The 22560-nt window shown below is 50.2% G+C and overlaps 11 protein-coding genes across 11 annotated transcripts; 5 read left to right on the forward strand and 6 right to left on the reverse strand.

Moving 5' to 3' along the window:
* Window positions 1–320: 320 nt before the first annotated feature.
* On the reverse strand, window positions 321–2889 carry BO94DRAFT_514066 (phenol monooxygenase). The gene is made up of 5 exons (XM_025609873.1): window positions 2608–2889; window positions 1583–2552; window positions 1513–1535; window positions 1022–1466; window positions 321–968 (listed from the first exon to the last, which is right to left on the reverse strand). The coding sequence occupies exons 1-5, from the start codon at window positions 2749–2751 to the stop codon at window positions 583–585; spliced, it is 1968 nt and encodes a 655-aa protein (XP_025468674.1). The 5' UTR covers window positions 2752–2889; the 3' UTR covers window positions 321–582.
* Window positions 2890–3020: 131 nt separating this feature from the next.
* BO94DRAFT_574081 (uncharacterized protein) lies at window positions 3021–5545 on the reverse strand. The gene is made up of 2 exons (XM_025615001.1): window positions 5343–5545; window positions 3021–5293 (listed from the first exon to the last, which is right to left on the reverse strand). Exons 1-2 carry the CDS (start codon window positions 5510–5512, stop codon window positions 3289–3291), a joined length of 2175 nt encoding a protein of 724 aa, XP_025468675.1. The 5' UTR covers window positions 5513–5545; the 3' UTR covers window positions 3021–3288.
* Window positions 5546–6241: 696 nt separating this feature from the next.
* On the forward strand, window positions 6242–7030 carry cyn1 (putative cyanate hydratase). The gene is made up of 3 exons (XM_025614465.1): window positions 6242–6359; window positions 6433–6872; window positions 6922–7030. Exons 1-3 carry the CDS (start codon window positions 6339–6341, stop codon window positions 6941–6943), a joined length of 483 nt encoding a protein of 160 aa, XP_025468676.1. The 5' UTR covers window positions 6242–6338; the 3' UTR covers window positions 6944–7030.
* Window positions 7031–7331: 301 nt separating this feature from the next.
* On the forward strand, window positions 7332–8773 carry BO94DRAFT_623106 (putative C2H2 finger domain protein; the record flags this gene model as incomplete). The annotated part of the gene is made up of 3 exons (XM_025617127.1): window positions 7332–7709; window positions 7780–8462; window positions 8533–8773. The coding sequence occupies exons 1-3, from the start codon at window positions 7461–7463 to the stop codon at window positions 8771–8773; spliced, it is 1173 nt and encodes a 390-aa protein (XP_025468677.1). The 5' UTR covers window positions 7332–7460.
* Window positions 8774–9319: 546 nt separating this feature from the next.
* Window positions 9320–9679, reverse strand: BO94DRAFT_533807 (uncharacterized protein). Its single transcript, XM_025611399.1, has 3 exons — window positions 9601–9679; window positions 9455–9519; window positions 9320–9394 (listed from the first exon to the last, which is right to left on the reverse strand). Exons 1-3 carry the CDS (start codon window positions 9664–9666, stop codon window positions 9349–9351), a joined length of 177 nt encoding a protein of 58 aa, XP_025468678.1. The 5' UTR covers window positions 9667–9679; the 3' UTR covers window positions 9320–9348.
* Window positions 9680–11907: 2228 nt separating this feature from the next.
* Window positions 11908–13161, forward strand: BO94DRAFT_564983 (homocysteine S-methyltransferase family protein). The gene is made up of 2 exons (XM_025614466.1): window positions 11908–12871; window positions 12934–13161. Exons 1-2 carry the CDS (start codon window positions 11966–11968, stop codon window positions 13072–13074), a joined length of 1047 nt encoding a protein of 348 aa, XP_025468679.1. The 5' UTR covers window positions 11908–11965; the 3' UTR covers window positions 13075–13161.
* A 57-nt stretch (window positions 13162–13218) lies between these two features.
* On the reverse strand, window positions 13219–14968 carry BO94DRAFT_463084 (putative amino acid permease; the record flags this gene model as incomplete). The annotated part of the gene is made up of 3 exons (XM_025608007.1): window positions 13219–13335; window positions 13391–13731; window positions 13786–14968. 3 exons carry the CDS (start codon window positions 14966–14968, stop codon window positions 13219–13221), a joined length of 1641 nt encoding a protein of 546 aa, XP_025468680.1.
* Window positions 14969–15711: 743 nt separating this feature from the next.
* BO94DRAFT_555497 (aminoglycoside phosphotransferase family protein) lies at window positions 15712–16917 on the forward strand (the record flags this gene model as incomplete). Its single annotated transcript, XM_025613801.1, has 3 exons — window positions 15712–15719; window positions 16104–16555; window positions 16622–16917. 3 exons carry the CDS (start codon window positions 15712–15714, stop codon window positions 16915–16917), a joined length of 756 nt encoding a protein of 251 aa, XP_025468681.1.
* A 514-nt stretch (window positions 16918–17431) lies between these two features.
* On the forward strand, window positions 17432–18331 carry BO94DRAFT_533810 (uncharacterized protein). Its single transcript, XM_025611400.1, has one exon. The coding sequence runs from the start codon at window positions 17550–17552 to the stop codon at window positions 18138–18140; it is 591 nt and encodes a 196-aa protein (XP_025468682.1). The 5' UTR covers window positions 17432–17549; the 3' UTR covers window positions 18141–18331.
* Window positions 18332–19727: 1396 nt separating this feature from the next.
* BO94DRAFT_545064 (uncharacterized protein) lies at window positions 19728–20345 on the reverse strand (the record flags this gene model as incomplete). The annotated part of the gene is made up of 1 exon (XM_025613216.1): window positions 19728–20345. One exon carries the CDS (start codon window positions 20343–20345, stop codon window positions 19728–19730), a length of 618 nt encoding a protein of 205 aa, XP_025468683.1.
* Window positions 20346–20903: 558 nt separating this feature from the next.
* On the reverse strand, window positions 20904–22171 carry BO94DRAFT_623111 (uncharacterized protein). Its single transcript, XM_025617128.1, has 3 exons — window positions 22030–22171; window positions 21729–21890; window positions 20904–21675 (listed from the first exon to the last, which is right to left on the reverse strand). Exons 1-3 carry the CDS (start codon window positions 22147–22149, stop codon window positions 21256–21258), a joined length of 702 nt encoding a protein of 233 aa, XP_025468684.1. The 5' UTR covers window positions 22150–22171; the 3' UTR covers window positions 20904–21255.
* Between the last annotated feature and the right edge of the window lie 389 nt (window positions 22172–22560).

Genomic DNA, 22560 nt, shown 5'->3' on the forward strand with positions numbered 1-22560 from the left:
GAATCCACTTTTAGGCTGCCATAAATCCCGATCGGTACATTCACGAGTCTCATCATTCGCATGGAAATACTACGGTGGTAAGGCTGGCCTCCGTCCAGCCTGATCCGACATTCTCCCTAGGTCTATCTACTAGTGGTCTCCGATCCATCTTGTAGATAAATTGGATCTGGATGCAGGCTGCCGGGCAGGTGGGGATTGTCGAGATGCCGCCGGGTGGCGGTGCAGCCATGCCAAGTGTCTCGTCGAGTCGTTTGGTTTCACTCTGGCCGAATACGCGGTCAAGCCCATATTAAAATCATCACAGTCATATTAAATTGATTCCCCCTTTCTGTGGGCTCTAACTCCGTCCCGGTGGTGGTGCTGCAACTGACACATGACGTCGAACAGGCCCCTAATGCATGGGGGATGCGTGTGGCTCATGCGGATCCCTCGGCTGGCAGCCTCAGCCACCACGCCCCTCCCAGCAACGGCCAGTCCTCGTGAATCGACAGCTGGTCCCACGGGACTACCTCGGAATTCCACGGTTATGGTGCCGTGTGCCTCAATTCTCGGTCAACATGCTGTTCCAGATCGCTGACCTTCCTAGATCGTTTTTATACACCGACTTAGGTACTCCTTGACGTGGCCCACATTACACAGCTGCGCGACCATCCCAACATACCCGTCCGGCCGTACCACCACCAGCGCCCCCTGACCAGGGTCCACCCCGTAGATCGCGTATGTGTCCTCCAGGTCGTGTCCGTTGTAGAAGCGCATCTCCGCCTGTTCTTTTACACACGCAGGAATGTTGTTCCATTCAAAGTCACTCGGGAGTCTCGGGTGCACGACGATCTGCTCGATGACCTCGGCCGGGAACTCTCCCAACAATGCGGCCACATTGTGCAATGCCCGCGCAGACACGCCTTGAGCGTTAAGGAGATCATCCGAGGTAAGCGTCAGAACACGGAATCGGCCGTTTGATGCCAGGTCTGAGATATACCATAGTTAGCAAACGCAGCGGCAGCGGAGAGTTGATACTGACCATCTTGGATGTCCCGGTGCCGTCCGTCCGCGTGTCGCCTCAATTTCACATTGAGCAATCGTCTGCCTGGTCGTAGTATACCAGACAAGTAGTCGTCGCCATGAACGGGGCTTGCTGATGGCTCCCTGACAACGATCATATTCTCGGGATATTCCACCCCGCAGCCGCTGGTGAAGCCGTTGCCCGTATTGAACGTTTCCACAAACTGCGCATGAGACATCCCGGACTCCCCCGTATCTAGCTGACCGGAAAAGATGGTGGAAAACTGCCGGTCAAAGTCAATCAGCTGCTGCGCGTTGGCATGCCGTTCTAGATGGTATGTGTCGAGAAGGGGATCCGGTGTCCCTTGCTCGACAGAAGCCGCGCTGAGTCCATGAATGTGGTAAGCCAGCTTCCAGGCAAGATTGTAAGAGTCCATCATGGACACATTCATTCCTTGACCAGCCTAAATAACGATCAGTCTAGTCCCGAGTATAAGTCATGGGCAATACCTTGGGACTATGAGTATGGCAGGCTATAGACATTAGCGGTCGGACTTGCTCCTGACGGCTGAGAACATACCATCTCCGACAATAAATACTCTGGGAACTCCAGCAGAGTCTTTTGCGATGAAGTCGGGCGAGACCCGCTGGCCAATCTGATACGCTGCCCACCAATCGATCAATCCGTTTTTCGGTCTCAAGTGATATGGCTCGAACGCGTCCGAAGCTTGCTTGAGGATACCTTCCAGGGTCACCTGCCCTCTGCGTATTCTGGCATCTTCAACATTCAATTCTGGCGGAGCTCCCCCCGGAGTCACGTCGCTTTCTGGCTTTGCTAGTCCTGGTACCTGAACGTAGAGTCGAGTGAGGTGCTCACCCGTCACTATCCGCTCTCTCGGGATGACCATTACTGAGCCAGCCGGAGAATGGATGGCACACCGTCTTCGAATATCCGGGAAGTTTGTGTCCACGACCATGTCCACAACGCCCCAGATATGGTCCAGCGACTGACCCTCTAACCTTAACCCCATACACTTGCGCACCGTGGAGTGTGCCCCATCCGCACCAACGAGATGTTTCGTACGAATCACTCTTCTGACATCACGAGTCTCGATTGCAGCCAAAACCGGGAATTCCGGGTCATTCTCGTCAATCTGTACATGGAGCAGTTTGGTGTCTCTTTGCACTCCTCTTTTGGAGTACCGCAGTAGATCAGTTTCCATGATCCGTTCAATTCGGCCCTGATGCATAGTAGCCTCGTAGCAAAAGCGGGCCGGGGGTATCACGTTAGAAACAACGGATTTGCGTTCAATGGTCTTGGACGTGTCCGTGGAAGTATTCCAGAAGGCGAACTGCCACATCTGGCAGGCCTCATTTTCAATCTCGTCCGAAATGCCCAGAGTCTTGAATACTTCCAACGTTCGGGGTTGAACGCCATCTGCCTGACCGGATTTCAGAGTGTTTGCTTTCGAGTCAATACATAATAGTGAATCGTCGCTCAACCCATATCTGGCCAACAAAAGCTGTGTCATGAGCCCTGCGGGTCCGGCCTATCCGATATCAGCAATGCCTTGTTCGTATAGTTCGTGAGATGGATTTGCTCACCCCAACAACAACTACTTCGTATCTTTCAACTCCATCATTTCCTGTGGGCTGAAAGGGTGGGGTAAGACGAGGCAAAGGAAGAGCAAAGGAAGGGAGAACTCGGAGGTCTCGTGACTTGGAGGAGAATTCTGTGAATACCGGCATCTTGATTGCGCGACTCGACTTGCTTGGTTCAGCGCGACTCAGCCGGGGTGCACAGAGATTTATATTGTAGGTAATGGATCACAGATTGACTCGCAATCGACCGCGGTATCAGGCAGGAACCCCACAGATAGGCTAATGGAATATGACTTGGCTTGACTTGAACCCCACCGACGTAGAAGGTACCTCTCAGCGAGTGACGCTTGAAGTCCTGCATTACTGCGCACGTATGGGGAATGTCTTAGGGGCGATCACGCCAACTAAGTGGAAAACGGGGTATCGTAAAAGATTGGGGCGTATAGCGCGCCAATTAGATAACATGCATATGCGGGCCAGCCCAAAAAGTGCTCTCATAATGCTTGTGTAAGGGATTCCGTTCTGTGCGGTCAATCTATTGAGTCACCCCGCCACCCCGCAATATCCCACATTTTTGCGGGGATACCGCCCCAACGGGGTGGAAGAGGATCCTTCAGTCGCCACGTCTAATTTCCTGTTCTTCACAATAGCATGCATATCTTTCAACAATGTATTTGACACCTGTCATTCTTCTCGAACTTCCTCGAGAGCCGTGCACAGAACTGTTGCGAAGGTTTTCGAGATTGTCCACCGCCCAAATCGGTGAAGCAGGTCAATTAGGCGGTGTAGGTGGTTCACATCGGCAAAGGCGGAGTCTCCAAAGGCCTGTCCTTGGGCCTCCTGCAGAGCGGTCTCGCTGCCCAAGAGCTGAATTTCTGGGGCTTCGAAGGCTTTCAGATCAATGGATTGCCGTAGCCCAATTCTCGTAAAGCAGAGCCATGCAAGAGCGGCAGAGAAGAGAGCCCCAGGAACGTGTATTGCAGGCTCGGAAGAAATTCGCATCCTCTCGAGGTAACGTTGGATTAGTAGCGCATGTACCAAGCATTTGCTGGCATCCAGGGAGCCTGCCCACACGTAGACAGCGTCATGAGACTTCAGGGCAGCTGCATGACCATTACGACCAATTGCTCGCTCCAGTAGGTCCATATCGGTGTAAAGAGACATATATATCGAGTGCCACAGCACCGGAAGGCTGAAGGGATCCTCTTCTTCGTACTGACTAGAGTGCGGGCTATACCTGCGCCACCAATGCACTAACAAACGAGATAGCTCATCTGACCTGTATTGGCTCAAGCTGTTCGATAGACGAGCTTCAATAACGTGTGCATTGATACTTTCCAGGACGCTATACACGGCAAATCTTGAATAATGCCCAGCGTTATAGAAGTGGAGGTCAGGACTGATTCTAGGCGTGGTATATGACGTCTGCTTGTATAGATCAGCCCATCTGGCGGCTGTCGGAGCCATGAACAGAGCTTCAGAGGCGAGCAGTGGATATTGGGCGAATCGATGCTTGCGAATTGGTTCATGGTGCATCAGACTAGCGAGCTCAGCATCATGGATGTTCAAGGCGATCTCCACTCGCCTTCTTTGTTCCACTTCTGCCCATCGGCGCCACTGTTCATTTACTTCTTGGTTGTCGAGATGTATATCGATAGCCTGACTGAATCCAGGGGTACCATGCTTATTCGATTCTCGCGTCCATCCCATGACGGTGCCATGAAGAACATCAGCCAAAACCAGATCCTTGGGCCTTCCTGAAAGTATTCCATATGTCTGACCCAAAATAGCCGCTTGAACCATCGACAAGGCATCTGGTCGACTATGGGCCAGTATGGACTCCCAAGAGGCTAGGATTGCTTTGTTCAGCCTCTCAAATATTCGGAGCCCTTGTGCCACAGCATACGATGATCCAACAAAGAGGCTGCCTATCGAACAAATAGACAAGAACAATAACGAGTTTTCTGCGGTCGGACGAAAGGTTGGGGCATGTATGACAGGAAATAGAGAATGAAACCGGCTAAAGAAGAGCTTCGCAAAAAGATTCAGCTGTTCGACAGACGGAAGTGCTTCGTCGTGAATACGAGGCTTTAACCTCTGGGAGAGACCAGCCCTATAATTATCGTCGGCATCGATCCTTCCCTGGTGAGGCGAGTCATTAAGTCTACCATTGTCGCGATATGTAAAACGATTTAGATCAGGGGGAGATAAGCATGTAAACCACCTCCTCCTCACGATGTCTGCTGGGTGTGATTCATCTTCATCCAGTACGCGCCGTGACTCTTCTGCTAAGCCAGCAGGGCCCACCATATTTGGTGTGGGAGGCAGCTGTGCCCATTCCGATATCGCAGATGAGATTGAAAAATCCAGAACATTCACATCAAAGTCTGCCCCCAAAAACCATGTATTGGGATCTACCTGCAGCATGGAATCGTGCAGACTCATACCTGCCGCTGGTCGGGACTCGGATGGCTCGCTGCTGCTCGTTATCGGGTCTGGTACGGTCGGAATGAGCAGTGATGCATCATCTAGGTCTTTCTGTGCCCGTAAATCCCCATGGGACGACGTGGCAAGTATCTCCGGGACTTCTGGCGTTGTCTGAAACGGCGTTCTTGACATCGATCGGGGCTGTGATGGAGCATTCTGATGGGTTTTCTCGTGGCTCTTCTCGTGTCGTCGCAACACGTCACTGGTAATTATTAGTCGAGTTACAATGTCTCTCATGGGACAGCAGCAACCTTCGTGAGTACACCTTGTCGCAGGTAGTACAAGCATACGGTCTTTCCTTGGTGTGACTGCGGAGATGTCGAGTGAGATGCTCAGCCTTTGAGAAAGTCTTATTGCAGGCGGGACAAGGGCGGGTTCGGAAGCTGCTTGTGTCTTGCGCAAAGTCAGAGGCGCGCTTCATTCTCAACGTTGTATAGAGCTTCCAACTATACTGATACGCGGGGATTGTGATCGCTCGGTTGAACCGGTGGACTTGCGGAGAAGCGGACAAACCCCACATCCGCAATGGACACGTGATAAACTCTGGTCGCTGATGCCTGACTCTTGAGGTTTCCACTGAATGCGGTACCGTTTGCCTTGTTTTTCCCAGTAGCTTTAGCTTTCACGATCGCAACTGGCGTTACTGATACCTTGACTACTAATGACCCGAACAAATGTCTTGAGATTCTAGAAGATTTGGCAGCAGATTTCCAGGAATTATGGAGAAATTAGTCTACCTAGAACGATTATCGTCACATTGTTTTATTGTATTAACCAGTCGGGTCACAAAGAACACGAACATAACTATTGTTGGGAAGTGGTATCTTTGAAGATCCGAGCTCGGATGATGCCCCGCAACAGGTTATCTTGGGGCGTCGACATTGCTAGGATGCAGATAACCAGCAATACCACCGTAACTTTGATGATGTCGTACCATCAGTGATCAGAAGACTTGTTGCCAGTTTTACTGAGGAACTAGACAGTATTATGAACTATGGTGGAAGAGATTTTTGAAAGATGTAAACATCCTACCAATGCTCCCCTCACCATAAGCCCCGCAGTCGCGCGGTTGTGAGTGACGGCAAGTACCCCGCACTAGAGTTGGAGAAGCGGACCACCACCACTTATTTAAGAATGACATCGCTCCATCTGAGGATTTCCTCGCATCAATCCTATTTCCTGTCTTTGAATATATATTTCCTACACATCTCAATTGAAGCTCCTGTCTAAGTACACTTCTCGCCACCATGTCTCTTGCAACCCTTGACGTAAGTTCACTCCCACTTATCGTGACACCACATAAACCAGGATCAGCCGCTCACCATCTTCTGAAACGATTAGGTTACACAGCACCCCTACCTCCCGTCCGCATCGGAGACTCTCTTCCACGCAAAAGCCACCAAAAAATTGAGTTTTGAGCAAATTGCCCAACACATTGGCCGCAATGAAGTGGCCGCGGCCGCCATCTTCTACGGCCAGGCCAAGGCCTCCCCCGAAGATATTGAGAAGCTCGCGTCGCTCCTTGACATTCCTCACGACCTGCTCGAAGAAAAGCTCAGTGGTTTCCCCGACCGTGGTCGCACCGTCGAGATGCCTCCCAAGGAGCCGCTGATCTACCGGTTGTACGAGATCGTACAGAACTATGGGTATGCGTACAAGGCGGTGCTGAATGAAAAGTTCGGAGATGGTATCATGAGCGCTATCTCGTTCTCGACGAAGGTGGAGAAGGAGACAGATCAGGATGGAAACAACTGGGCTGTGATCACTCTGCGTGGAAAGTGGTGAGTTGTCTGTGGTTGGTCGTTGATGAAGTTACGCTGACGTTTGTAGGTTGCCGTTCTCGAGGTTCTAAGCAGATAAGTCGCTAGATTAAGGTAGGATGAGTGGGTAAATAGCTTTTTGTAAATCATGTTAATTAAACCTTCTTCGGTGGCATCCCATTTCTATTTTACGGTAGGATCCGGCATTAAGCCATTTGGGCCAAACGCGTTCCTGCGTCTCTCACTTTCGTCGCATCAAGTCCTTCCAACTCGCATTCAAATACTGTCAGGTGGCCAAAGAAGCGGCGATAGCAACCGCCTAGTCCAGGTGACTTGCAAGCTTTTTCGGATTCCTAACTCCGAGTGCTCGTTACTTTGTCTTTGTGCGAATTCTCGGGTTCCTGGTCCACTGTTGTTCTAGTAGCTGCCTATTTTACAGGGCGCCACCAGCATCTTCCCTTCACTGCTCTTTGTGCTGTGAATTCACTCATACCCCACCACACTTCTTGAGATTTCACTCTGCCATCCTTACCGCCAACAATTACTCTACCTCACTCAACTCTTCATCACCTCTGCACCTTCGAACCTGATCAATTCACAACTCTCGAGATGTCTGCGGCATCCTCCTCCACCCGAGTGCAGTGCACATACAAGGACTGCAAACGTCACTTCATCTCCCATCCTGCCATGAATCAGCACAAGCTGATCGATCACGACTATTGCAGCAGATGTGATGAGGATTTCATTGATGAGGAGTGCTTGCTGCTCCATAAGATCAAAAGCGACAAACATATCGTTTGTGCGTTCTGTGGTAGGGAGTTTCGTAGCGAGGGTGGGCGGGATGCTCATATACGCCAGGTAAGTACCAGCCTGCTTCGAAATGCAAGCGTAATAGAAGCTTACTAACGACTTGGTTGGTTCCCTACAGTATCACCGTCCCAAGCAAAACCTGGTCTGTACTGGTTGTGGGAAGAAGTTCAAACAAGCGGGGGCCTTGGTGCGTCATGTGGAGGACGACGAGTGTGACGAAATTCCGATGACACGATTTCTCCATGAACAATCTAAGAGGCTCCTTATTAGAGAAGCGCTCAAAACTGGTGAAGGAGACGGTTTGCCCTTCCCGGACCCCGACGGCGCTGACGATGTCGACGGGGGTGTCAAGCTCGACGGTTCTACTAGCATCCTGGACATGGAGAATGAGAACGCTGAGATATCGTCGCCAGCCTTGAAACGCAAGCCCGATCGTATCTCGTCTTTGTCTTCCGTGTTTGATATTGATGATAAAAAGGGGGCCGCTGGCCAGAGCACAACTGCCAAAGATCCTCTGTCTATGATGAAGAATCTCTCGCTCAAATCTGGTGTTTCGGATAACAGTAAGGAGAAGGCCAAGTCGGCTGCCAGGCCGTCAAAAGAGGATAATTCCGATCCTTTCGGGGTGGCTCAAATCGACATTGGACATACCCTTCGCGCGCTCGACAAAACCTGGGATCCCATGAACTTCTTTGACCCGTTCCGGGCAAAATTTGTCTGTCCCTGTGACGACGAGTTCTCGACGTCGAAGACATTCGAGACCCATGTCATAGAGAAGACTAGTGGGAAGAGGAGCGTGCAGTAAGTTCTGTTGCTGAAGGGCTTGTACACTACCACATCAGAAATTCAGCAGACTCACCGTGCCGTATAGGTGTCCAGGTTGCCTTCGAATATTCAAGACTGCCGCCGCTCTAGTCGCGCACTGTGAATCTGCCAGCACTCATTGTAGTGTAAACACCGGACTCCGCTTCAGTCAGATTATAAAGGATGTCAGTGGCGGGCTGGTCAAGGCAGTTGGGCTGAGAGATGGGACTGTCGAGTACGCAGCCGGTGACTTGGAATCGAAAAAGACCGGTATCACGGAGAAAAGTCAGGACATGATGGAATGGTAGGAGGTGGTTCTCTCTGCATTTCTTTATTTTCTTTTCTTTTCCCTCTGTCCTATTAACCATCTGTGATCACCTTTCTTCAACTCAAGACAATCATTTAATGTATAAAATCCGGTGATTTAGTCGCGAGCCTTGTCAACAGCTACACAAAAATCCTGTTTCTAATTATCATTATACTATCAGCCAAATCAATTTACCTAGATACTACAACCTTGAACTTTTGTAAGCGCCAGACTACAAACCACATCCAAACTCATAATATCAAGAATCATCTTATCCATTCATAATCAAACCAAACCAAATATAAAAATCGTGTAGATACACCGGGTATAAGCGATCAAGCCAATCAAGCAGCCCTTCATCGAAATCAAAAACAATCCATCCATCCATCCATCCATCGATTCATCAACCCAACAACCAGTCCAATCCAGCATCAACGTCGGGTTCATCTCTCATCTTCATAGCTCATATCGCACACATTTCTCTTCTTCAAGTTTCCGTTTCTCTTTTGTAGGTAGTATACGGTTGGTGGGCTAGTCGAGAGTGTACTGTAGTGTAGGGTATGGTAGGGTAGGTGTCTAGCAGCACTCTTCGCAGCATTCGAAGCAGAGAAGACCGGCGCAGCTGGTTGGTTGTTAGTTGTTTGTTCGATGGGGAGTTGAGATGGAAGGGATGGGAACATACACTCCACAGCACACATCACCGGCACCACCACCACGCAAGTTCATCTTCATCTCCTCCTGGTAGTTCTGGGAATGGTTAGCTATACAATGAATGGATAATGGGTGATGAATGTAGGGGTAGATGGAGGGTGGAAAGTGAAGTCATACAGGCTGCTCAGTGACGACACGGTCGGTGGTCGGAACCTCAGGGCTAGAGGGCTGCTGCATGGTCATAGTGTTTGGGTCCCAGGCGGGTTGTTGTTGTTGGGTAGCCTCCTTGTTGGACTTGAAGAAGTTGAACATTTTGGATGTATAGGTTGTATGTATTGTTTGGTGGAGAAAAAGATGGTAGATGCGTCTAGGCTTAAATTGCAAAGATGAGATGAGGTGAGATGAGACGATGGACGGAGGACAGCCGTGGTATTTATGTCGCGATGATGGATGGATGGATGGAATGGATCAGGATCAGGGGTCCAGGCGATTCCGCGTGGGTCACGTATTCGTATCGTTACGGGTGGGACTGCGGGAAACAACTGAGCCAAAGCGGGGGGAAGGCTGGGTTTAACAGCCACTCACAGCCACGAAAAGGTCCACGTCAACCCGCTCAGCCCTGCCGGCTAGCATCTTGGCACTGGTCGCTTTCTGCCTGCGGATTCGTGGAGATGGACGATTTTCCCTGCCGGGATTCCCGTGGCTGGTTGGGTAGGTGGAATTGTCACCATGGACGGCTGATATGCCCCTCTTGGGTAGCAGGTATATTTTGGGGGTTGGTATAGACGCGCGGTTCATGCAGTGAACCAGGTGAGGAGGGTGGATGACTATACCCGTGGTCGTTTGGGCTGGGTGCCTGTACTGATGGAGGACGACCTATCTATGTTACCCTCCCACCCGTTTGATGGGTCGCATGCCTCGATAGTGCATAAATTTGATGTCTCGTCAAAACTTTGAATGAAAAGTACCGGAGATCGGCATGAATTGAATTGCTGCTCACTTCTTAGGCTACCAGACTCAATTTTGGTAAAACGCCTGCGTAACAATTTTCGTCAGCCGGATTACGGAATGACCAATACGAATTCAATACCACTAAGCTTTACCTAAGCTTTGTTTCCAAGCTGGGCCAATGGGGGCTGTGTTGTGCGGCACTATTCTTAGCACTATCGCCTGAAGGGTCCTAGGCAGCCTCATTTCTCTTCGTTACCTGACTTCAGTTACCGGACACAATTACCGGGACCGGGATAATGATACTACGGCAGTTGTCGGCCTTCTGTTGTGGACAGCTGTCCCGTGGTCCCTTGCATGGGTTTGAGGGAATACTGTAACGTAGATATCTAGCCAGTCCGGATATGAATAGTGAATACCCCGGGGGGGTTGGGGGGGGGGGTATCTTTTAAAAGTGTTTGTTACTCTAAGTTACCACTGTAGATTGCGCATCGTTATCAATCGCTCAGTAGCCGCCATCAGGGTGCTAGTCCAGCTGCTAAATTAACTCCATGACCCCATGCAGTTAATCTAATAAAGGGCTTTAATTGGAACACTGTGGCTGGGGCTGTGTTTCGGGGTCCTACGTACTTAATATGGACCGCTGATATCAATCAAAGCCACAGACAGGAACCGTTCAGATCGACATGGATGTCTTACGGTCACAGCAATACTAGCTGGTATTATTAGGTTGCCAGCCGTTTAGCTTCTGGGGCTATATTGGAGAAACGGCTCTGCCTATCGTGCTTGTCAGACGGCGGTCTGATTCGTGAATGGGATATGTCTCACGGATGATCTTTCTGCGGGGTCTGGAAGTGCCTGGTCACAAAAGCAGGGTCATTTGATGTTGGTAATTGGTAGAGCTCATCATTGATAATGGTGGTGCCTGGGCTGTTCGTTGAGCGCGTGAGATAAATGGAGAGACAAGTGTCTATCGCAAGACTGCACACCGCTCGGTTTATAGTTTGTGATCAGCATGATAACAATATTTTCATCCCAGGTTGTCTTTGTTGGCATTAAAGAGTCCTTCTTGTATACCGTGTAATAAGTGCGACAAGTTTCTGTGGAGGTGCTGTTGGTTGTTAGGATGACTAGCGGGGATAAAACACCGCTTGGGCATCGCAAGGAGAACTTCTGTATAATTGAGAAGTCAATTAGGATTGGACATGGTAGACAAACTTCAAGCTTCTACCATGAAAACTACCATGAAAACTATGAATCGAATGACTTGCGCATGTCCTGTTCTGTCAAATTTAGCTTTCTATGCTGTATCAAGTGAATGTGCGAAAAGACTACAAAGACACCACCCCTAACGAGATACTTTAGAAGCAATCCAGCTGCAATTACATTTCAATCAACAATAGCAATGATAAAAAACCCCCAGCACCGATAAAAGTCGCCTTCCAATTGCAACATACGCAACCAACCCCACATTGCGGGGCAGCAGCCGAACATCGCAACCCGCCAGAAATATTCCTCATCGCAACTCCTCCATCCCACAACTTCTCCCCCTACAATCTTCACCCAACTAAACAAAACACAACCAAACACCACAATGACCCCCGTCCAAATCCTCGACGGCGGTCTCGGCACCTCCCTCCAAGACCACTACAACGTTACCTTCGACTCCACCAGCACGCCCCTCTGGTCCTCGCACCTGATCATCTCCGACCCCGCCACCCTCCTCTCCTGCCAACGCGACTTCACCGCGACCTCCGGCGTCGACGTCCTCCTAACAGCCACTTACCAAGTCTCCCCGGAAGGCTTCCAACGAACCAAAACCCCCTCCCACCCCAATGGCATCCCCCGCGACGCCATCGCACCCTACCTCCGCACCGCCCTAAACGTCGCCGACCAAGCCGTGCAAGCCAATTCCTCTTCCAGCGTGGCACTGAGTCTCGGGCCCTACGGCGCATGCATGATCCCCGGACAGGAATACAGCGGTACTTATGACGCGGAGCACGCGAACGAAGAGGCGTTGTATAAATGGCACTCGGACAGACTGGGATTGTTTAATGAGGCGACGGAGGGGAAACTGAGTACCCGGGTTAAGTATATTGCGATGGAGACATTGCCGCGGTTGGATGAGGTGAGGGCGGTTCGGAGAGCGATGCGGGAATCTGGTTCGGGGATTCCGTTTTGGATTGCGTGTGTGTTTCCGCTTGAGGGGCGGGATACGCTGCCTGATGGGAGTGCGGTTGAGGAGGTGGTTGAGGCGGCGTTGGTGCCGGTGGAGGATGGGGCGACGCCGTGGGGGATTGGGATTAATTGTACGAAGTTGCATAAGTTGTCTGGGTTGGTGAGGAAGTTTGGGGAGGTTGTGGAGGGGTTGTTGGAGAAGGGGAGAATTGGGGAGCGGCCTGCGTTGGTGTTGTATCCGGATGGGACGCAGGGGGAGGTGTATAATACGACGACGCAGATGTGGGAGAAGGTGCAGGATAAGAGTGGAGGGGCTGATACGGTATGTGATTCTTTGTTGGGTGGGTTTTGTTGGTTGGATATAGTGTGTGCTGACTGGGTTAGCGACCTTGGGAGGTGCAATTGGCGGATGTGGTCAATGATGCTCGCAAGGGTGGTCAGTTCAGTTCCGTCCTCGTTGGCGGGTGCTGTAAGGCCTCGTTCAATGATATTAAGAGGCTACGGGAACAGTTCCAATCAGAGTAATCGACACAAAATATATTGTATATGCATTAATCTATTCTGTGAAGGTTGCAAATTGTTGAAATTGCAAAACATCTTGGGTATCACCGCTCAAGCATGCATCATAAACATAACAAAGTTGAATTAAGATAAGAGACCAGCCCAGAATTAAAAGAACCACTCCACGAAGCGTCTCAGCCGCGTCTTGGGACCGCCCTCCTTGATGATGATCTCTCCTTCCTGCAACCGGCCAGACCACAGGTCTATTTCGGAGAGCCGAACAAACTAGGTCATCGTCAGCAAAGTCATATGGAAGAAGGTGAAGGAAGTCTAGACTAACCTTCGTGCGCTTGAAAACCTTCCAGAGGATAATCGGCACGATGAAGATCGGAATGCCAACATACGAGGCAAAGAAGTCCGACGTTGACCAGTTACCCTTGAGGAAGACAGGGAAACCAGCCACCAGAGTGATGATGGTCGATCCAATGAAACCAACCCACGCGGTGTACGGTTGGAAGGGCGATTTCCAGGGGATAGTGTCACGGCTGACGCCTTGTGCTTTCATGGCGGCATGGAAGCGGATGTAGCAGTAGGAAAGTGTCGCCCACGCGATCAACCCAGCGATAGTGCTCAGGTTCAGGAGCCAGGTGAAAGCCTGCGACGGACCACCAGAGCCGAGACCTATCGAGTTGTTAGTTAAGAAATGATAAGCAATTCTGTTATGAGATCACTTACTCAGATAGGCCAACGGACCGAACAGCCACGAGGCGATGACGGCAACCCACGGCACACCCATCTTGTTCACCCGCCCAAACACCTGCGGCAACTGGCGGTCGGTCGTCATGGCCACAATCATGCGCGATCCAACCCAGCAATAGGAATTTCCCGCAGACCAGGCTGATATGAGGACGCACACATTGACGATAGACGGAAGGGCGCTGATGCCTGCCTGCTTGATGGCAATGACCCACGGGGAGCTGTTGGCATTGCCGGACCCGGAGACAAGGTTTGGGTTGGTCGGGCTCACAATCATTCCGATGAGCAGTGCGCCAAGGATATAGAAGAAGGCGATGCGGTAGGTCACGCGGCGGGCAGCCTTGGGGATGGAATAGTGAGGGTCGACCGATTCGGCGGCGGTAATAACGACAGTCTCAACACCGACGAAACTGAACGAGGCGTTGACAAAGGCGGACAAAAACCCGAGAAAGTGTCCTGTCGGGCCAGTGATGCCGTTGTAGTTCGTCCAGGCTCCGCCGTGGTGCCAGTAGCGGAAACCGATGGTTTCGTGGTTCGGCCCGCCTCCTGCGGTGATGACAATGGCGACAATAACCAATCCAACAAAACAGAGCACCTTGATGGCACCGGATAAGACCTCACTGTGACCATAAAAGCTTACGCTCATCAGGTTGATGCCAAGAATCGCCACCAGTCCAACCGTGATGACCACGGCCGGTGTTATGTCAGACCAGTAGCTCACAATGACTGCTGCAGCGGAAACCTCGGAAGCGATCGCAATTGTATAACAATAACCATATGTGATAGCGAGGGAGAAACCGACGGCGGGATCGATAAACCGAGTCGCCCAGTGAGGGAAAGATCCAGCTGTGGGCAGAAGGGTAGCCAACTCTGCGATACTCTGCATCACGCACCACAGGATAAAACCGATGACGATGTACGCCAACAGCAATCCAGCGGGGCCAGCGTCCGCATACGCAGAGCCTGTTCCCACAAAGAGACCTGTGCCAATTCCACCACAGAACCCGATCATGCTGACCTGATAGTTCTTCAGCCGCCGTTGCGTGGCACCACGGCCACCAACGTTGAGCTCCAACTCTCCTTTGATCGGAGGAGCCTCATCGTCGTAATTGACCACCTGAGGACCACCATATCCGTACTGACGGATCTTCTCGTCCTCCATGGTGACGGAGGGCTGGTGCATCTTGGCGGAGTGATGCAGAGGTTGCAAGAGTGACAGGGAGACACTGGAGAAGACAGGACGACCCCGGAGTCTTGTAGGGTGACTGGACAGCTCGCCAGTCGCCACACACGGCCACGCGCGGAGAAAATTGTTTCATTCGCCGCTGGTACCTGCATCGCGACATCGGGAACCACGTTCGCACCATTCCACTTTTCACTTCTCCTCTCGGTTCCCCACTTGTGTTGCGCATTTTCCTTGGTGGGACACGCGGCGACAGACTCCACTTCCACGACGGGATACAGACGGTTTGGGGCCTTGGAGATGGCAATTAGTCACAGAATGATGTGATCAAATCACCAAAGCCTGCAGCTCCGCACAAACCGGATGAGCTGGCTTCTTGGCCATTGGGCGAGGCATGGGGTTGTGATCCTTCTGGGGAAGACATGCTAAAGTCTGATCTCATAACTCTCAGGCCATGAACGGCCAATTCTCTCTGTCCCTGATTGCGTGGCGAACTGTAGCGATTGACTTTGTCGATCGTCCGCCGCTTTCTGGAACGGCGGAAGAATTTTCCCCGGCGTGTGCACGTGATGGCTGCATCGGGCAGCTTCCGCTTTAGCCCCTTTCCGGATTAGTCCGTTTGCGGCGGCTGCTTAATAAGCACGAAGGCATTCGTTGCACTACCCCAATCTGATATGCTGCAGTGCTGTCAATTATCTGCCCTTGTTGTCATAGATGCTGGGATGACTGGGTTATGTCTGGAGAGCGATCCGTGGGGTTGAATCGGCCTGTCAATTGTGAACTCTACCAAGGATGCCCAAGCTGCCTAGTGGAGACAGGTGCCAAAATATTGTCCTTCGTCCTGCATACTAGTGTAGATGTAAACCGAGGTAAAATCTGTGAACCTTATAAAAAATTAACGTCTAGAAACCATCCGCGACATTAATTGATTATGATTTTTCTGCTATTAGCTTACTATACTCCGTATATCATAGGCAGGCGGTGCTGGAGGGCAGTAAACCCCGACACATCAACACCAACATCAACAAAGCGCCCGCCCACTTCAACCTCTGTCATAATCCTGTTATCTTTCAAGACCTATATATAGAACCAAGTCTTGCTACTGGATGTCAAGAGAAACTGGTTTGGCGGCCATTCGCCTTCCGACCGTCGCCGAGATTGAGGCTGCGACGGGACTCATAAGCACGCCAGACGCATCCGACAAAGTGGTCCGGGTGAATGAGCATTTCGCAGTGAAAATGGGTCACGGCGTAACACTCATCGAGGCCGAAAATATGAGGTTTCTTGCAGCAAACAGCAAAGTTCCAGTCCCAAAAGTCTACGCCGCCTTTCGGGACCCCGACACCAAGAAGACTTATAATGTGATGCAATATCTCCCTGGCGATACCCTTCAAACCATATTGCCATCCCTTGAGCTGGCTGAGAAATCTATAATATGTAAACTCATTAAGAACGCGATAACAGAATTACGCAGTATACCACCGCCAGATTACTTCGGGATGTTGAATCGCCAGCCTTATCTTGACGGGGTGTTCTGGACTAAGGGTCTAGATCCTAAAATATCGGGTCCCTTCAAAAATCAGGAAGAAATGAATCTTGCCATTCTGGAGAAACTTCGCCAAACATAATCAGATCATATGGTTAATCGGACTCTGAACGGCCATCGCATTGTTTTCACTCACGGTGACCTTCAACCGAAAAATATTATGGTTGAAAGGCTCGAAGATTGCGGCGGAGGCCTGGAATTCAAGATCACTCTACTAGACTGGGAAAGCGCTGGGTGGTATCCAGAATTCTGGGATTTCTGCAACGCTACAATTGCATGTAGGTTCAAACCGGACTGGCTTGAACTTGTGCCTGATATACTGGACCAATACCCTGTGGAATTTCTCATGATGCAGGTGGTATATGCCTCCGTGTTCTACTAGGTAGAGGTTAAAAAAGCGGATCAGAAGAAAAGAGAGCGAAAAAAGACCCATCCCTCTCCGGAGCCATAAAAAGCAGGAAAGTCTCCAATGCCGCTGCTACTTCTCCAGTGCTCTAGTGCAGGTGATAAACAGAGACCAAGGCTCTATTAGCTTGCGACATTAATACCTGCGAGACAGTCCTGGAGAAGGATAATGCTCTGGCTCTCATATACACCTAGATTCACAGATATAGATCAGACGATATAGTCCGGTTCAGGGTCCGCGCTTAGGCGGCCAAATACCACGGCAATCAATCACCAGCACTCCCACAATGATCCTAACAAAACAATCCTACACAGACCCATTTCTTAGATTCCTACCCTCACAGAGATCATAAAACATCCAAGAAAGAAGAACAAGCGCCATACAGCCACTAGGGCAACAACCAAGTCACCTGACCCGACCCAACCAACCAACTGCACGAGCGGTCCGGACCGCGCGCCGTAAATTTCCTCTCCGCGATGCTTCCACTTCCTCCGATCCTACAATCGCATTGTCAATAATCTCAAACCCATAACAAATCTCACTCTCATCTCCTGACGCCAGCAAACCCTTCCTCCGAATCCCCGCAGAGCCCCACAAACCAACAAACAATGACCACCCAACCCAACCCCACCGCGGACTCCCTCCACTCCCGTCGCGAAGCCGACTTCGAACGCTTCAAAACCCTCACCGCATACACATTCCTCGTCGCTTCCCCGATCCTAATCGCCCTTCCACCCCGAAAACTCGACAACCTGACCGTCCTCCTCACCAGCGCATTCTGCATTTCCGCAAACCACGTCACCCGCGAATACACGGGGCGAAGTATCGTAGATCGCATCGAGGCGCGAATCTCCAGGAACCCTATCTCAGCTATCTCGGAGTTACCCAGTCAGCGGGCGTTGGAGATCCAGGCGAAGTTGCGGGCGGCGAGGGAGGCACAGATCCAGACGGCGGTTGGGGAGGAATTGGAGAAATTGAAGGCGAGACAAGCGCAGGAGAAGCCGGCTCTGGAGAGGGTTTGGATGGGTGGGGAGACGGAGGGGTGGAAGGAGAGGAGATTGAGGAAGGAACAGGAGGCGTTGGATGAGGGGAAGGGATATGGGGATTTGATTAAGGAGCATATTTGGGATGTGTGGACTTGGGGACAGAAGGAGGGAGGAGAGGAAGATGGAGAGGAGGAGAAGGGTGGGAAGAATTGAGGGGGTTGGTGTTGATGGGATGGGTATCTCTAGCATGCATTGATGTATATCTAAAGGTGGCGTTGACGGTCTGGTTTGGGTTGGGTTTTGTACGGTTAATTATATTCTATGTATAGTATGTTTTGGGTTTGTTGTTAAAAGTATTTATGTCTCTGGCCTGGTAATTCCAATTAACAAGTTCTATTGCAAGGAAACAGCTACATTTTCTAGCTAGCTAGGAACGGAGTCGTCGTGAAAATCTACTTGGACATACTACTTTTCAAAATGAGGTTCAATCTAGAGATATGCATGCAAGTAGCACAGAATTCTATGTCTTTTTCGGATGATCGCTTAAGATGGCCAATCCAACAGCTTCTCAAAAAAGCAATATAAAGCACAGGAAAAGATGATTGCCAAAAAGAAAGTCTGCCTTTATGCAACCTCTTCCCTCCTTGGATATTCAAACACTCTATACAGTCTTTAAATTTTTGTAGTAGGTACAAGCCTGAACAGGGTATGCAGAATAGAGGGCCCCGTCCAAGAGAAAGATTTGTACAAGTCCAAGTCAAAGACATAATTCTCAATATCTATCTCAAGAAAGAACGTGAGAATATCCCATCGAAGTAAACACTGTATCGTTTGGGCTTGCCATCCCTGACTGTCATTGTTGGTACTAGTGGTACTAAAATTGGCTTCATATTCAGTATGAGGACTGGAAAAACCGTAGTCAGCTAACTGCTTCTGTATCCGGGTCCTTTCTATCTTCAATGAAGACTCTGGCCGAAGTTGGAGGATAAAGCGAAAGTGGGATTGGTGTCGCTGGAGCTGGAGAGGACGATGTTGGAGGGCTTGTTGTCGGCGTGGTCGATGCTGTTGGTGCTGCTATAGTTGGGGTGTAGAAGTATATTTAATCTGCGTGCAGAAACTCTGTAGAAACCGGGTCAGTGGAGGCATGTTGCTGTTGACGGTCAGATGTGTTCGAAGATATACTTTGCTAGAGTCGGAGTACACTCACTCTAAGAGTGACGAAGGACCGATACCCTATCTACTCCACCACCCCAAGCTGTACAACTCTACAACTCTACATACTAAGAACGAACAAATATTGATCTTTGGAATTTTTTTCCATTTCTTTCTTTTCTTTCTTCTTCTTCGACCACACCCCCCCCATTTGGGTAGTTGATGAAGCCAGGGAAACTCCTTGACGGTCTTTTGTCTTTCCGTTCAAGGTAAAAAACCTGACCAGGGTGAGTCTGTACAAAACAATCACACACCACATGAAAATGAACATGAACCCCCCAATTTTCCTTGTTTTTCCTCCACAATGATACCACAAACAGTCACACACAACACATGAAGTCCAATTTTTCCTTTGTTTTCCTCCACAATGATACCATAAAACATGAAGTTCGCACAACACATGAAGCCCAATTTTTCCCTGATTTCTTTTCCTCCGCTGTTTGCCTTGGTTGATCGGTTGGTTGGTTTGATTGGTTGATCGGTAGGAGGGTTTGGTTGGTTTGGTTGGTTTGTTTGGTTGGTTGGTTGATGGATGCCCTAAGATCAGTCAGTCTCTATACACATCGTAGGAAGCAGTCATACTCACAGTTAGACATCCACCATGATGGTGTCACCATCTTGATCGATAGGAGTATCGATCATTTCGATATCTTGATTGTAGTTGCTAGGCATTTGTTGCCCGCGTTGGTTGGTTCGGTTGTTTGTTTGAGGAGCACGAGGTTTGATCGGCTGTTTGGAGGAGGGTTTGATGAAGACGTCTTTCATAAGCACGTCCCCATCGCGGTCGGTTCGGTAGTAGAAGGGCTTTCTCTGCCCAACGTGGGAGTTGTAAGGTCGGTTGTTGTTGTAAGGACGGGTATTGTATGGAGGGTTGTTTGACCTCTTTGGGTATTGAGGTTGAGGTTGAGGAGGGTTGGAGTCTCTCATGATGATGTCTCCATCATGAGGCTGAGGAGGTTTGTTGTATGGAGGTTTGCGTTGTCCATTAGGGACTCGGTAGGTGGGAGGATGTTGGTTTTGCCTCTTTTTGTTTTGAGGCCGGAGGAAGACGTCAACGGATTGATCGCCTTTGATGGAGGAGGAGGTGGTGGTTCGGTTGTTTTTGTTGTTCTTGTACCCGTTCTTGAACGGGGCACGGTGAGGGTGAGGGTGAGGCCGGGGGCCATTGTTGAGGTGGTAGAATTGGTTGGAAGCGTGTGCAGCCATATCGTATGACTGCTTGGAGGGTTCGGTGAGAGGTTTGATGTCTCTCGTGGTGTGGGTGGTCGGATTGCTCAGATGTGATCGACCGGAGAGGTGGTTCGGACCTCTCAAGGAGTGAGGTTTTTTTCGGATTTTGATGTTGTAGGTATTGAAGAGATAAATAGGATCTCTTGAGGAAGGGGGTATGCGGATATGAAGTATTAGGTATTGAAGAGGATTTTTCGAATCTCCTAGATGATGAGGGTTTTGCGGAGTGAAGTATTAGGTATTGAAGAGATGTTTTAGTATCTCTTGAGACAATGAGGTCTTGCGGAGTGAAGTATAGGTATTGAAGAGATGTTTACGGATCTCTTGAGTATGGAGGTATTCAGGATAGAAGGTTTGATCAGGTTTTAACACAAGGAAATTCGTTACTTCGTAAGTGAGCTCCCTTTTTTTTGGAAAGCTGGTTTTCGAAAGGCTTTGGGGGGTGGGCGGACTCTATATACTACTACGGTCATTACGCTGAACGGGCTAAATCGGGATACAGAACTCTACTATGACTGTTCCTAGCATGTAGTTATGGATAAGGTTTTAGCTGTACATAGACTGGCCAATAAAATGACAGAAATCTGCTATAGATCGGAAGACGTTTCCACGGACGGACAAGGAGTCAGAGCCAGCCCTAACTCTGGCCTGCCTCCTCGTTGGCTACTTGTAGGACTATGCAAGTACTACTAGTATGTTGTGAGTCAGGGCATTACCGGATCGATCTGTCACCGAAGTCTGGGGTAGCTCCACTTTTCGTCCTAGCAATAAGTCTGGTAGTAACCTGGCCGGTGTGGCTGTAGCGCTTCCCCCAAGAATTCCCGATTCGAAATCATGATCCAAGCATCGAGTCACCAGAACCAGACCCCCGGAGGTAGCAGTAGCATTAACGATCCCGTTTCGTCCCGATTTTGGCCTTCTTCCTAGGTTGTATCGTCATGGATCCGGGCGAAGAGGCGCTTCCATTGGATGTCATACTATCCCTCTTGCGTTTGTCTGCTTTGGAAGTGCCGCGTTTCTTGCGTTGTTCTTCCTTAATTTTTAGTCGTCGCTGCACTTCCTCTGAGATATCCTCGGTCTCGACAGACGTCGCATTTCTTACGTCTTCATCAGCTCCCGGGATGGGTTTGTCGAGCCGTTTCCGTTTATGGAAGCGCGTATAGGGCTCAGCTACTGGTCGAGTCCCGGATTTTCCCGCTGCTGCTTCCTCTTCTGACTCGGCATCGCTCATGATTGCGCGCTTCAGCCCTGCTTTAGGTGGCTGTGATTGGTCGCTTGAGGTCGACATTGATTGTGAACCAGGGACCTGCCAAGACTGTCAACCACGACACAACCACATGTGGGGCTGCTACAACTTACTATCTGGCGCTTGAGAACATTGAACTGAGTGACTAACCTACTTGTCTTCTCAAGCATGTTTGATACTAGCTTGTAGGCCTGTCCGTCTGGCCGGGTTTGATTTTTCACCTGCTGCAGCATCTCGAGATGCGACGACAAGATGGTGTCATGCTGAGCACAGATCTGATATTAATAGCCAGGGTGAGTCAGTCTACACTTTCGTCATGATGAAAGACAGGAGCACTTTGCACTCCAGGATGGGATGGCGTGATTGGATAAAAGGTGGTACACAATCCACCCGTTTTCGCAGGCAATTACACACCTCAGGCCACGAATGTTGAAACTGATCTGTCTTTGGGGCCCTACCAGTCTGGCCCCAATCCGATGCATCATCTCCTTCCTCCACGGTGGGATTTCGCGCGGTGTGGCCGGCTAATGGCATTGCTGCAGAATTCGATGTCAAGGTGACGTTGGATTAGAGCCGAGGCTCTGCCGCGGCGGTCCTCGCGCCAAGACAGCCCGCTCGATTCCCTTTTCTGTATGGCATTCAGCCTCTTTCCGGTGGCTTTCATCCGTTCTCCGCATCGCTCTTCATCCAACCTGACCCGTGAAGCAATCTTGCCAGCTCTGCTCTTCAAATCAGTTGAAAGCTACCCATCAAAATTATAAGCGTCGTCGATGTCTATCTTTCCGAAGCATTCCACCTAGTCATCTCAAATGAATAGACACCAACGCCGTCCGCATTCCCAGTCTCTTATTACTATATTTCCGGGGTACTAATCATTGGCGATCGTAGCATTGGCTTTTAGGTCTCCGAAGAATACATCTAAGGTAAAATCGTCTATGCGAAATG

The sequence above is a fragment of the Aspergillus sclerotioniger genome (assembly GCF_003184525.1).
Source record: "Aspergillus sclerotioniger CBS 115572 chromosome Unknown BO94scaffold_10, whole genome shotgun sequence".
Lineage (NCBI taxonomy): Eukaryota > Fungi > Ascomycota > Eurotiomycetes > Eurotiales > Aspergillaceae > Aspergillus > Aspergillus sclerotioniger.

Bases quoted from the DNA above. Each gene is read 5' to 3' on its own strand.
- BO94DRAFT_514066 (XM_025609873.1), bottom strand. From the start codon at position 2,751: ATGCCGGTATTCACAGAATTCTCCTCCAAGTCACGAGACCTCCGAGTT. The intron at 2,553-2,607 runs GTGAGCAAATCC...GATATCGGATAG, and splicing joins ACGAAGTAGTTGTTGTTGGG to GCCGGACCCGCAGGGCTCAT. The intron at 1,536-1,582 runs GTATGTTCTCAG...TAATGTCTATAG, and splicing joins AGTATTTATTGTCGGAGATG to CCTGCCATACTCATAGTCCC.
- BO94DRAFT_574081 (XM_025615001.1), bottom strand. From the start codon at position 5,512: ATGAAGCGCGCCTCTGACTTTGCGCAAGACACAAGCAGCTTCCGAACC. The intron at 5,294-5,342 runs GTTGCTGCTGTC...AATAATTACCAG, and splicing joins GACAAGGTGTACTCACGAAG to TGACGTGTTGCGACGACACG.
- cyn1 (XM_025614465.1), top strand. From the start codon at position 6,339: ATGTCTCTTGCAACCCTTGAC. The intron at 6,360-6,432 runs GTAAGTTCACTC...TGAAACGATTAG, and splicing joins TGTCTCTTGCAACCCTTGAC to GTTACACAGCACCCCTACCT. The intron at 6,873-6,921 runs GTGAGTTGTCTG...TGACGTTTGTAG, and splicing joins ATCACTCTGCGTGGAAAGTG to GTTGCCGTTCTCGAGGTTCT.
- BO94DRAFT_533807 (XM_025611399.1), bottom strand. From the start codon at position 9,666: ATGACCATGCAGCAGCCCTCTAGCCCTGAGGTTCCGACCACCGACCGT. The intron at 9,520-9,600 runs GTATGACTTCAC...AACCATTCCCAG, and splicing joins GTGTCGTCACTGAGCAGCCT to AACTACCAGGAGGAGATGAA. The intron at 9,395-9,454 runs GTATGTTCCCAT...ACAACCAACCAG, and splicing joins GGTGATGTGTGCTGTGGAGT to CTGCGCCGGTCTTCTCTGCT.
- BO94DRAFT_564983 (XM_025614466.1), top strand. From the start codon at position 11,966: ATGACCCCCGTCCAAATCCTCGACGGCGGTCTCGGCACCTCCCTCCAA. The intron at 12,872-12,933 runs GTATGTGATTCT...TGACTGGGTTAG, and splicing joins AGAGTGGAGGGGCTGATACG to CGACCTTGGGAGGTGCAATT.
- BO94DRAFT_533810 (XM_025611400.1), top strand. From the start codon at position 17,550: ATGACCACCCAACCCAACCCCACCGCGGACTCCCTCCACTCCCGTCGC.
- BO94DRAFT_623111 (XM_025617128.1), bottom strand. From the start codon at position 22,149: ATGCCATTAGCCGGCCACACCGCGCGAAATCCCACCGTGGAGGAAGGA. The intron at 21,891-22,029 runs GTGTGTAATTGC...TATTAATATCAG, and splicing joins TTCAACATTCGTGGCCTGAG to ATCTGTGCTCAGCATGACAC. The intron at 21,676-21,728 runs GTAAGTTGTAGC...CAGTCTTGGCAG, and splicing joins ATGTTCTCAAGCGCCAGATA to GTCCCTGGTTCACAATCAAT.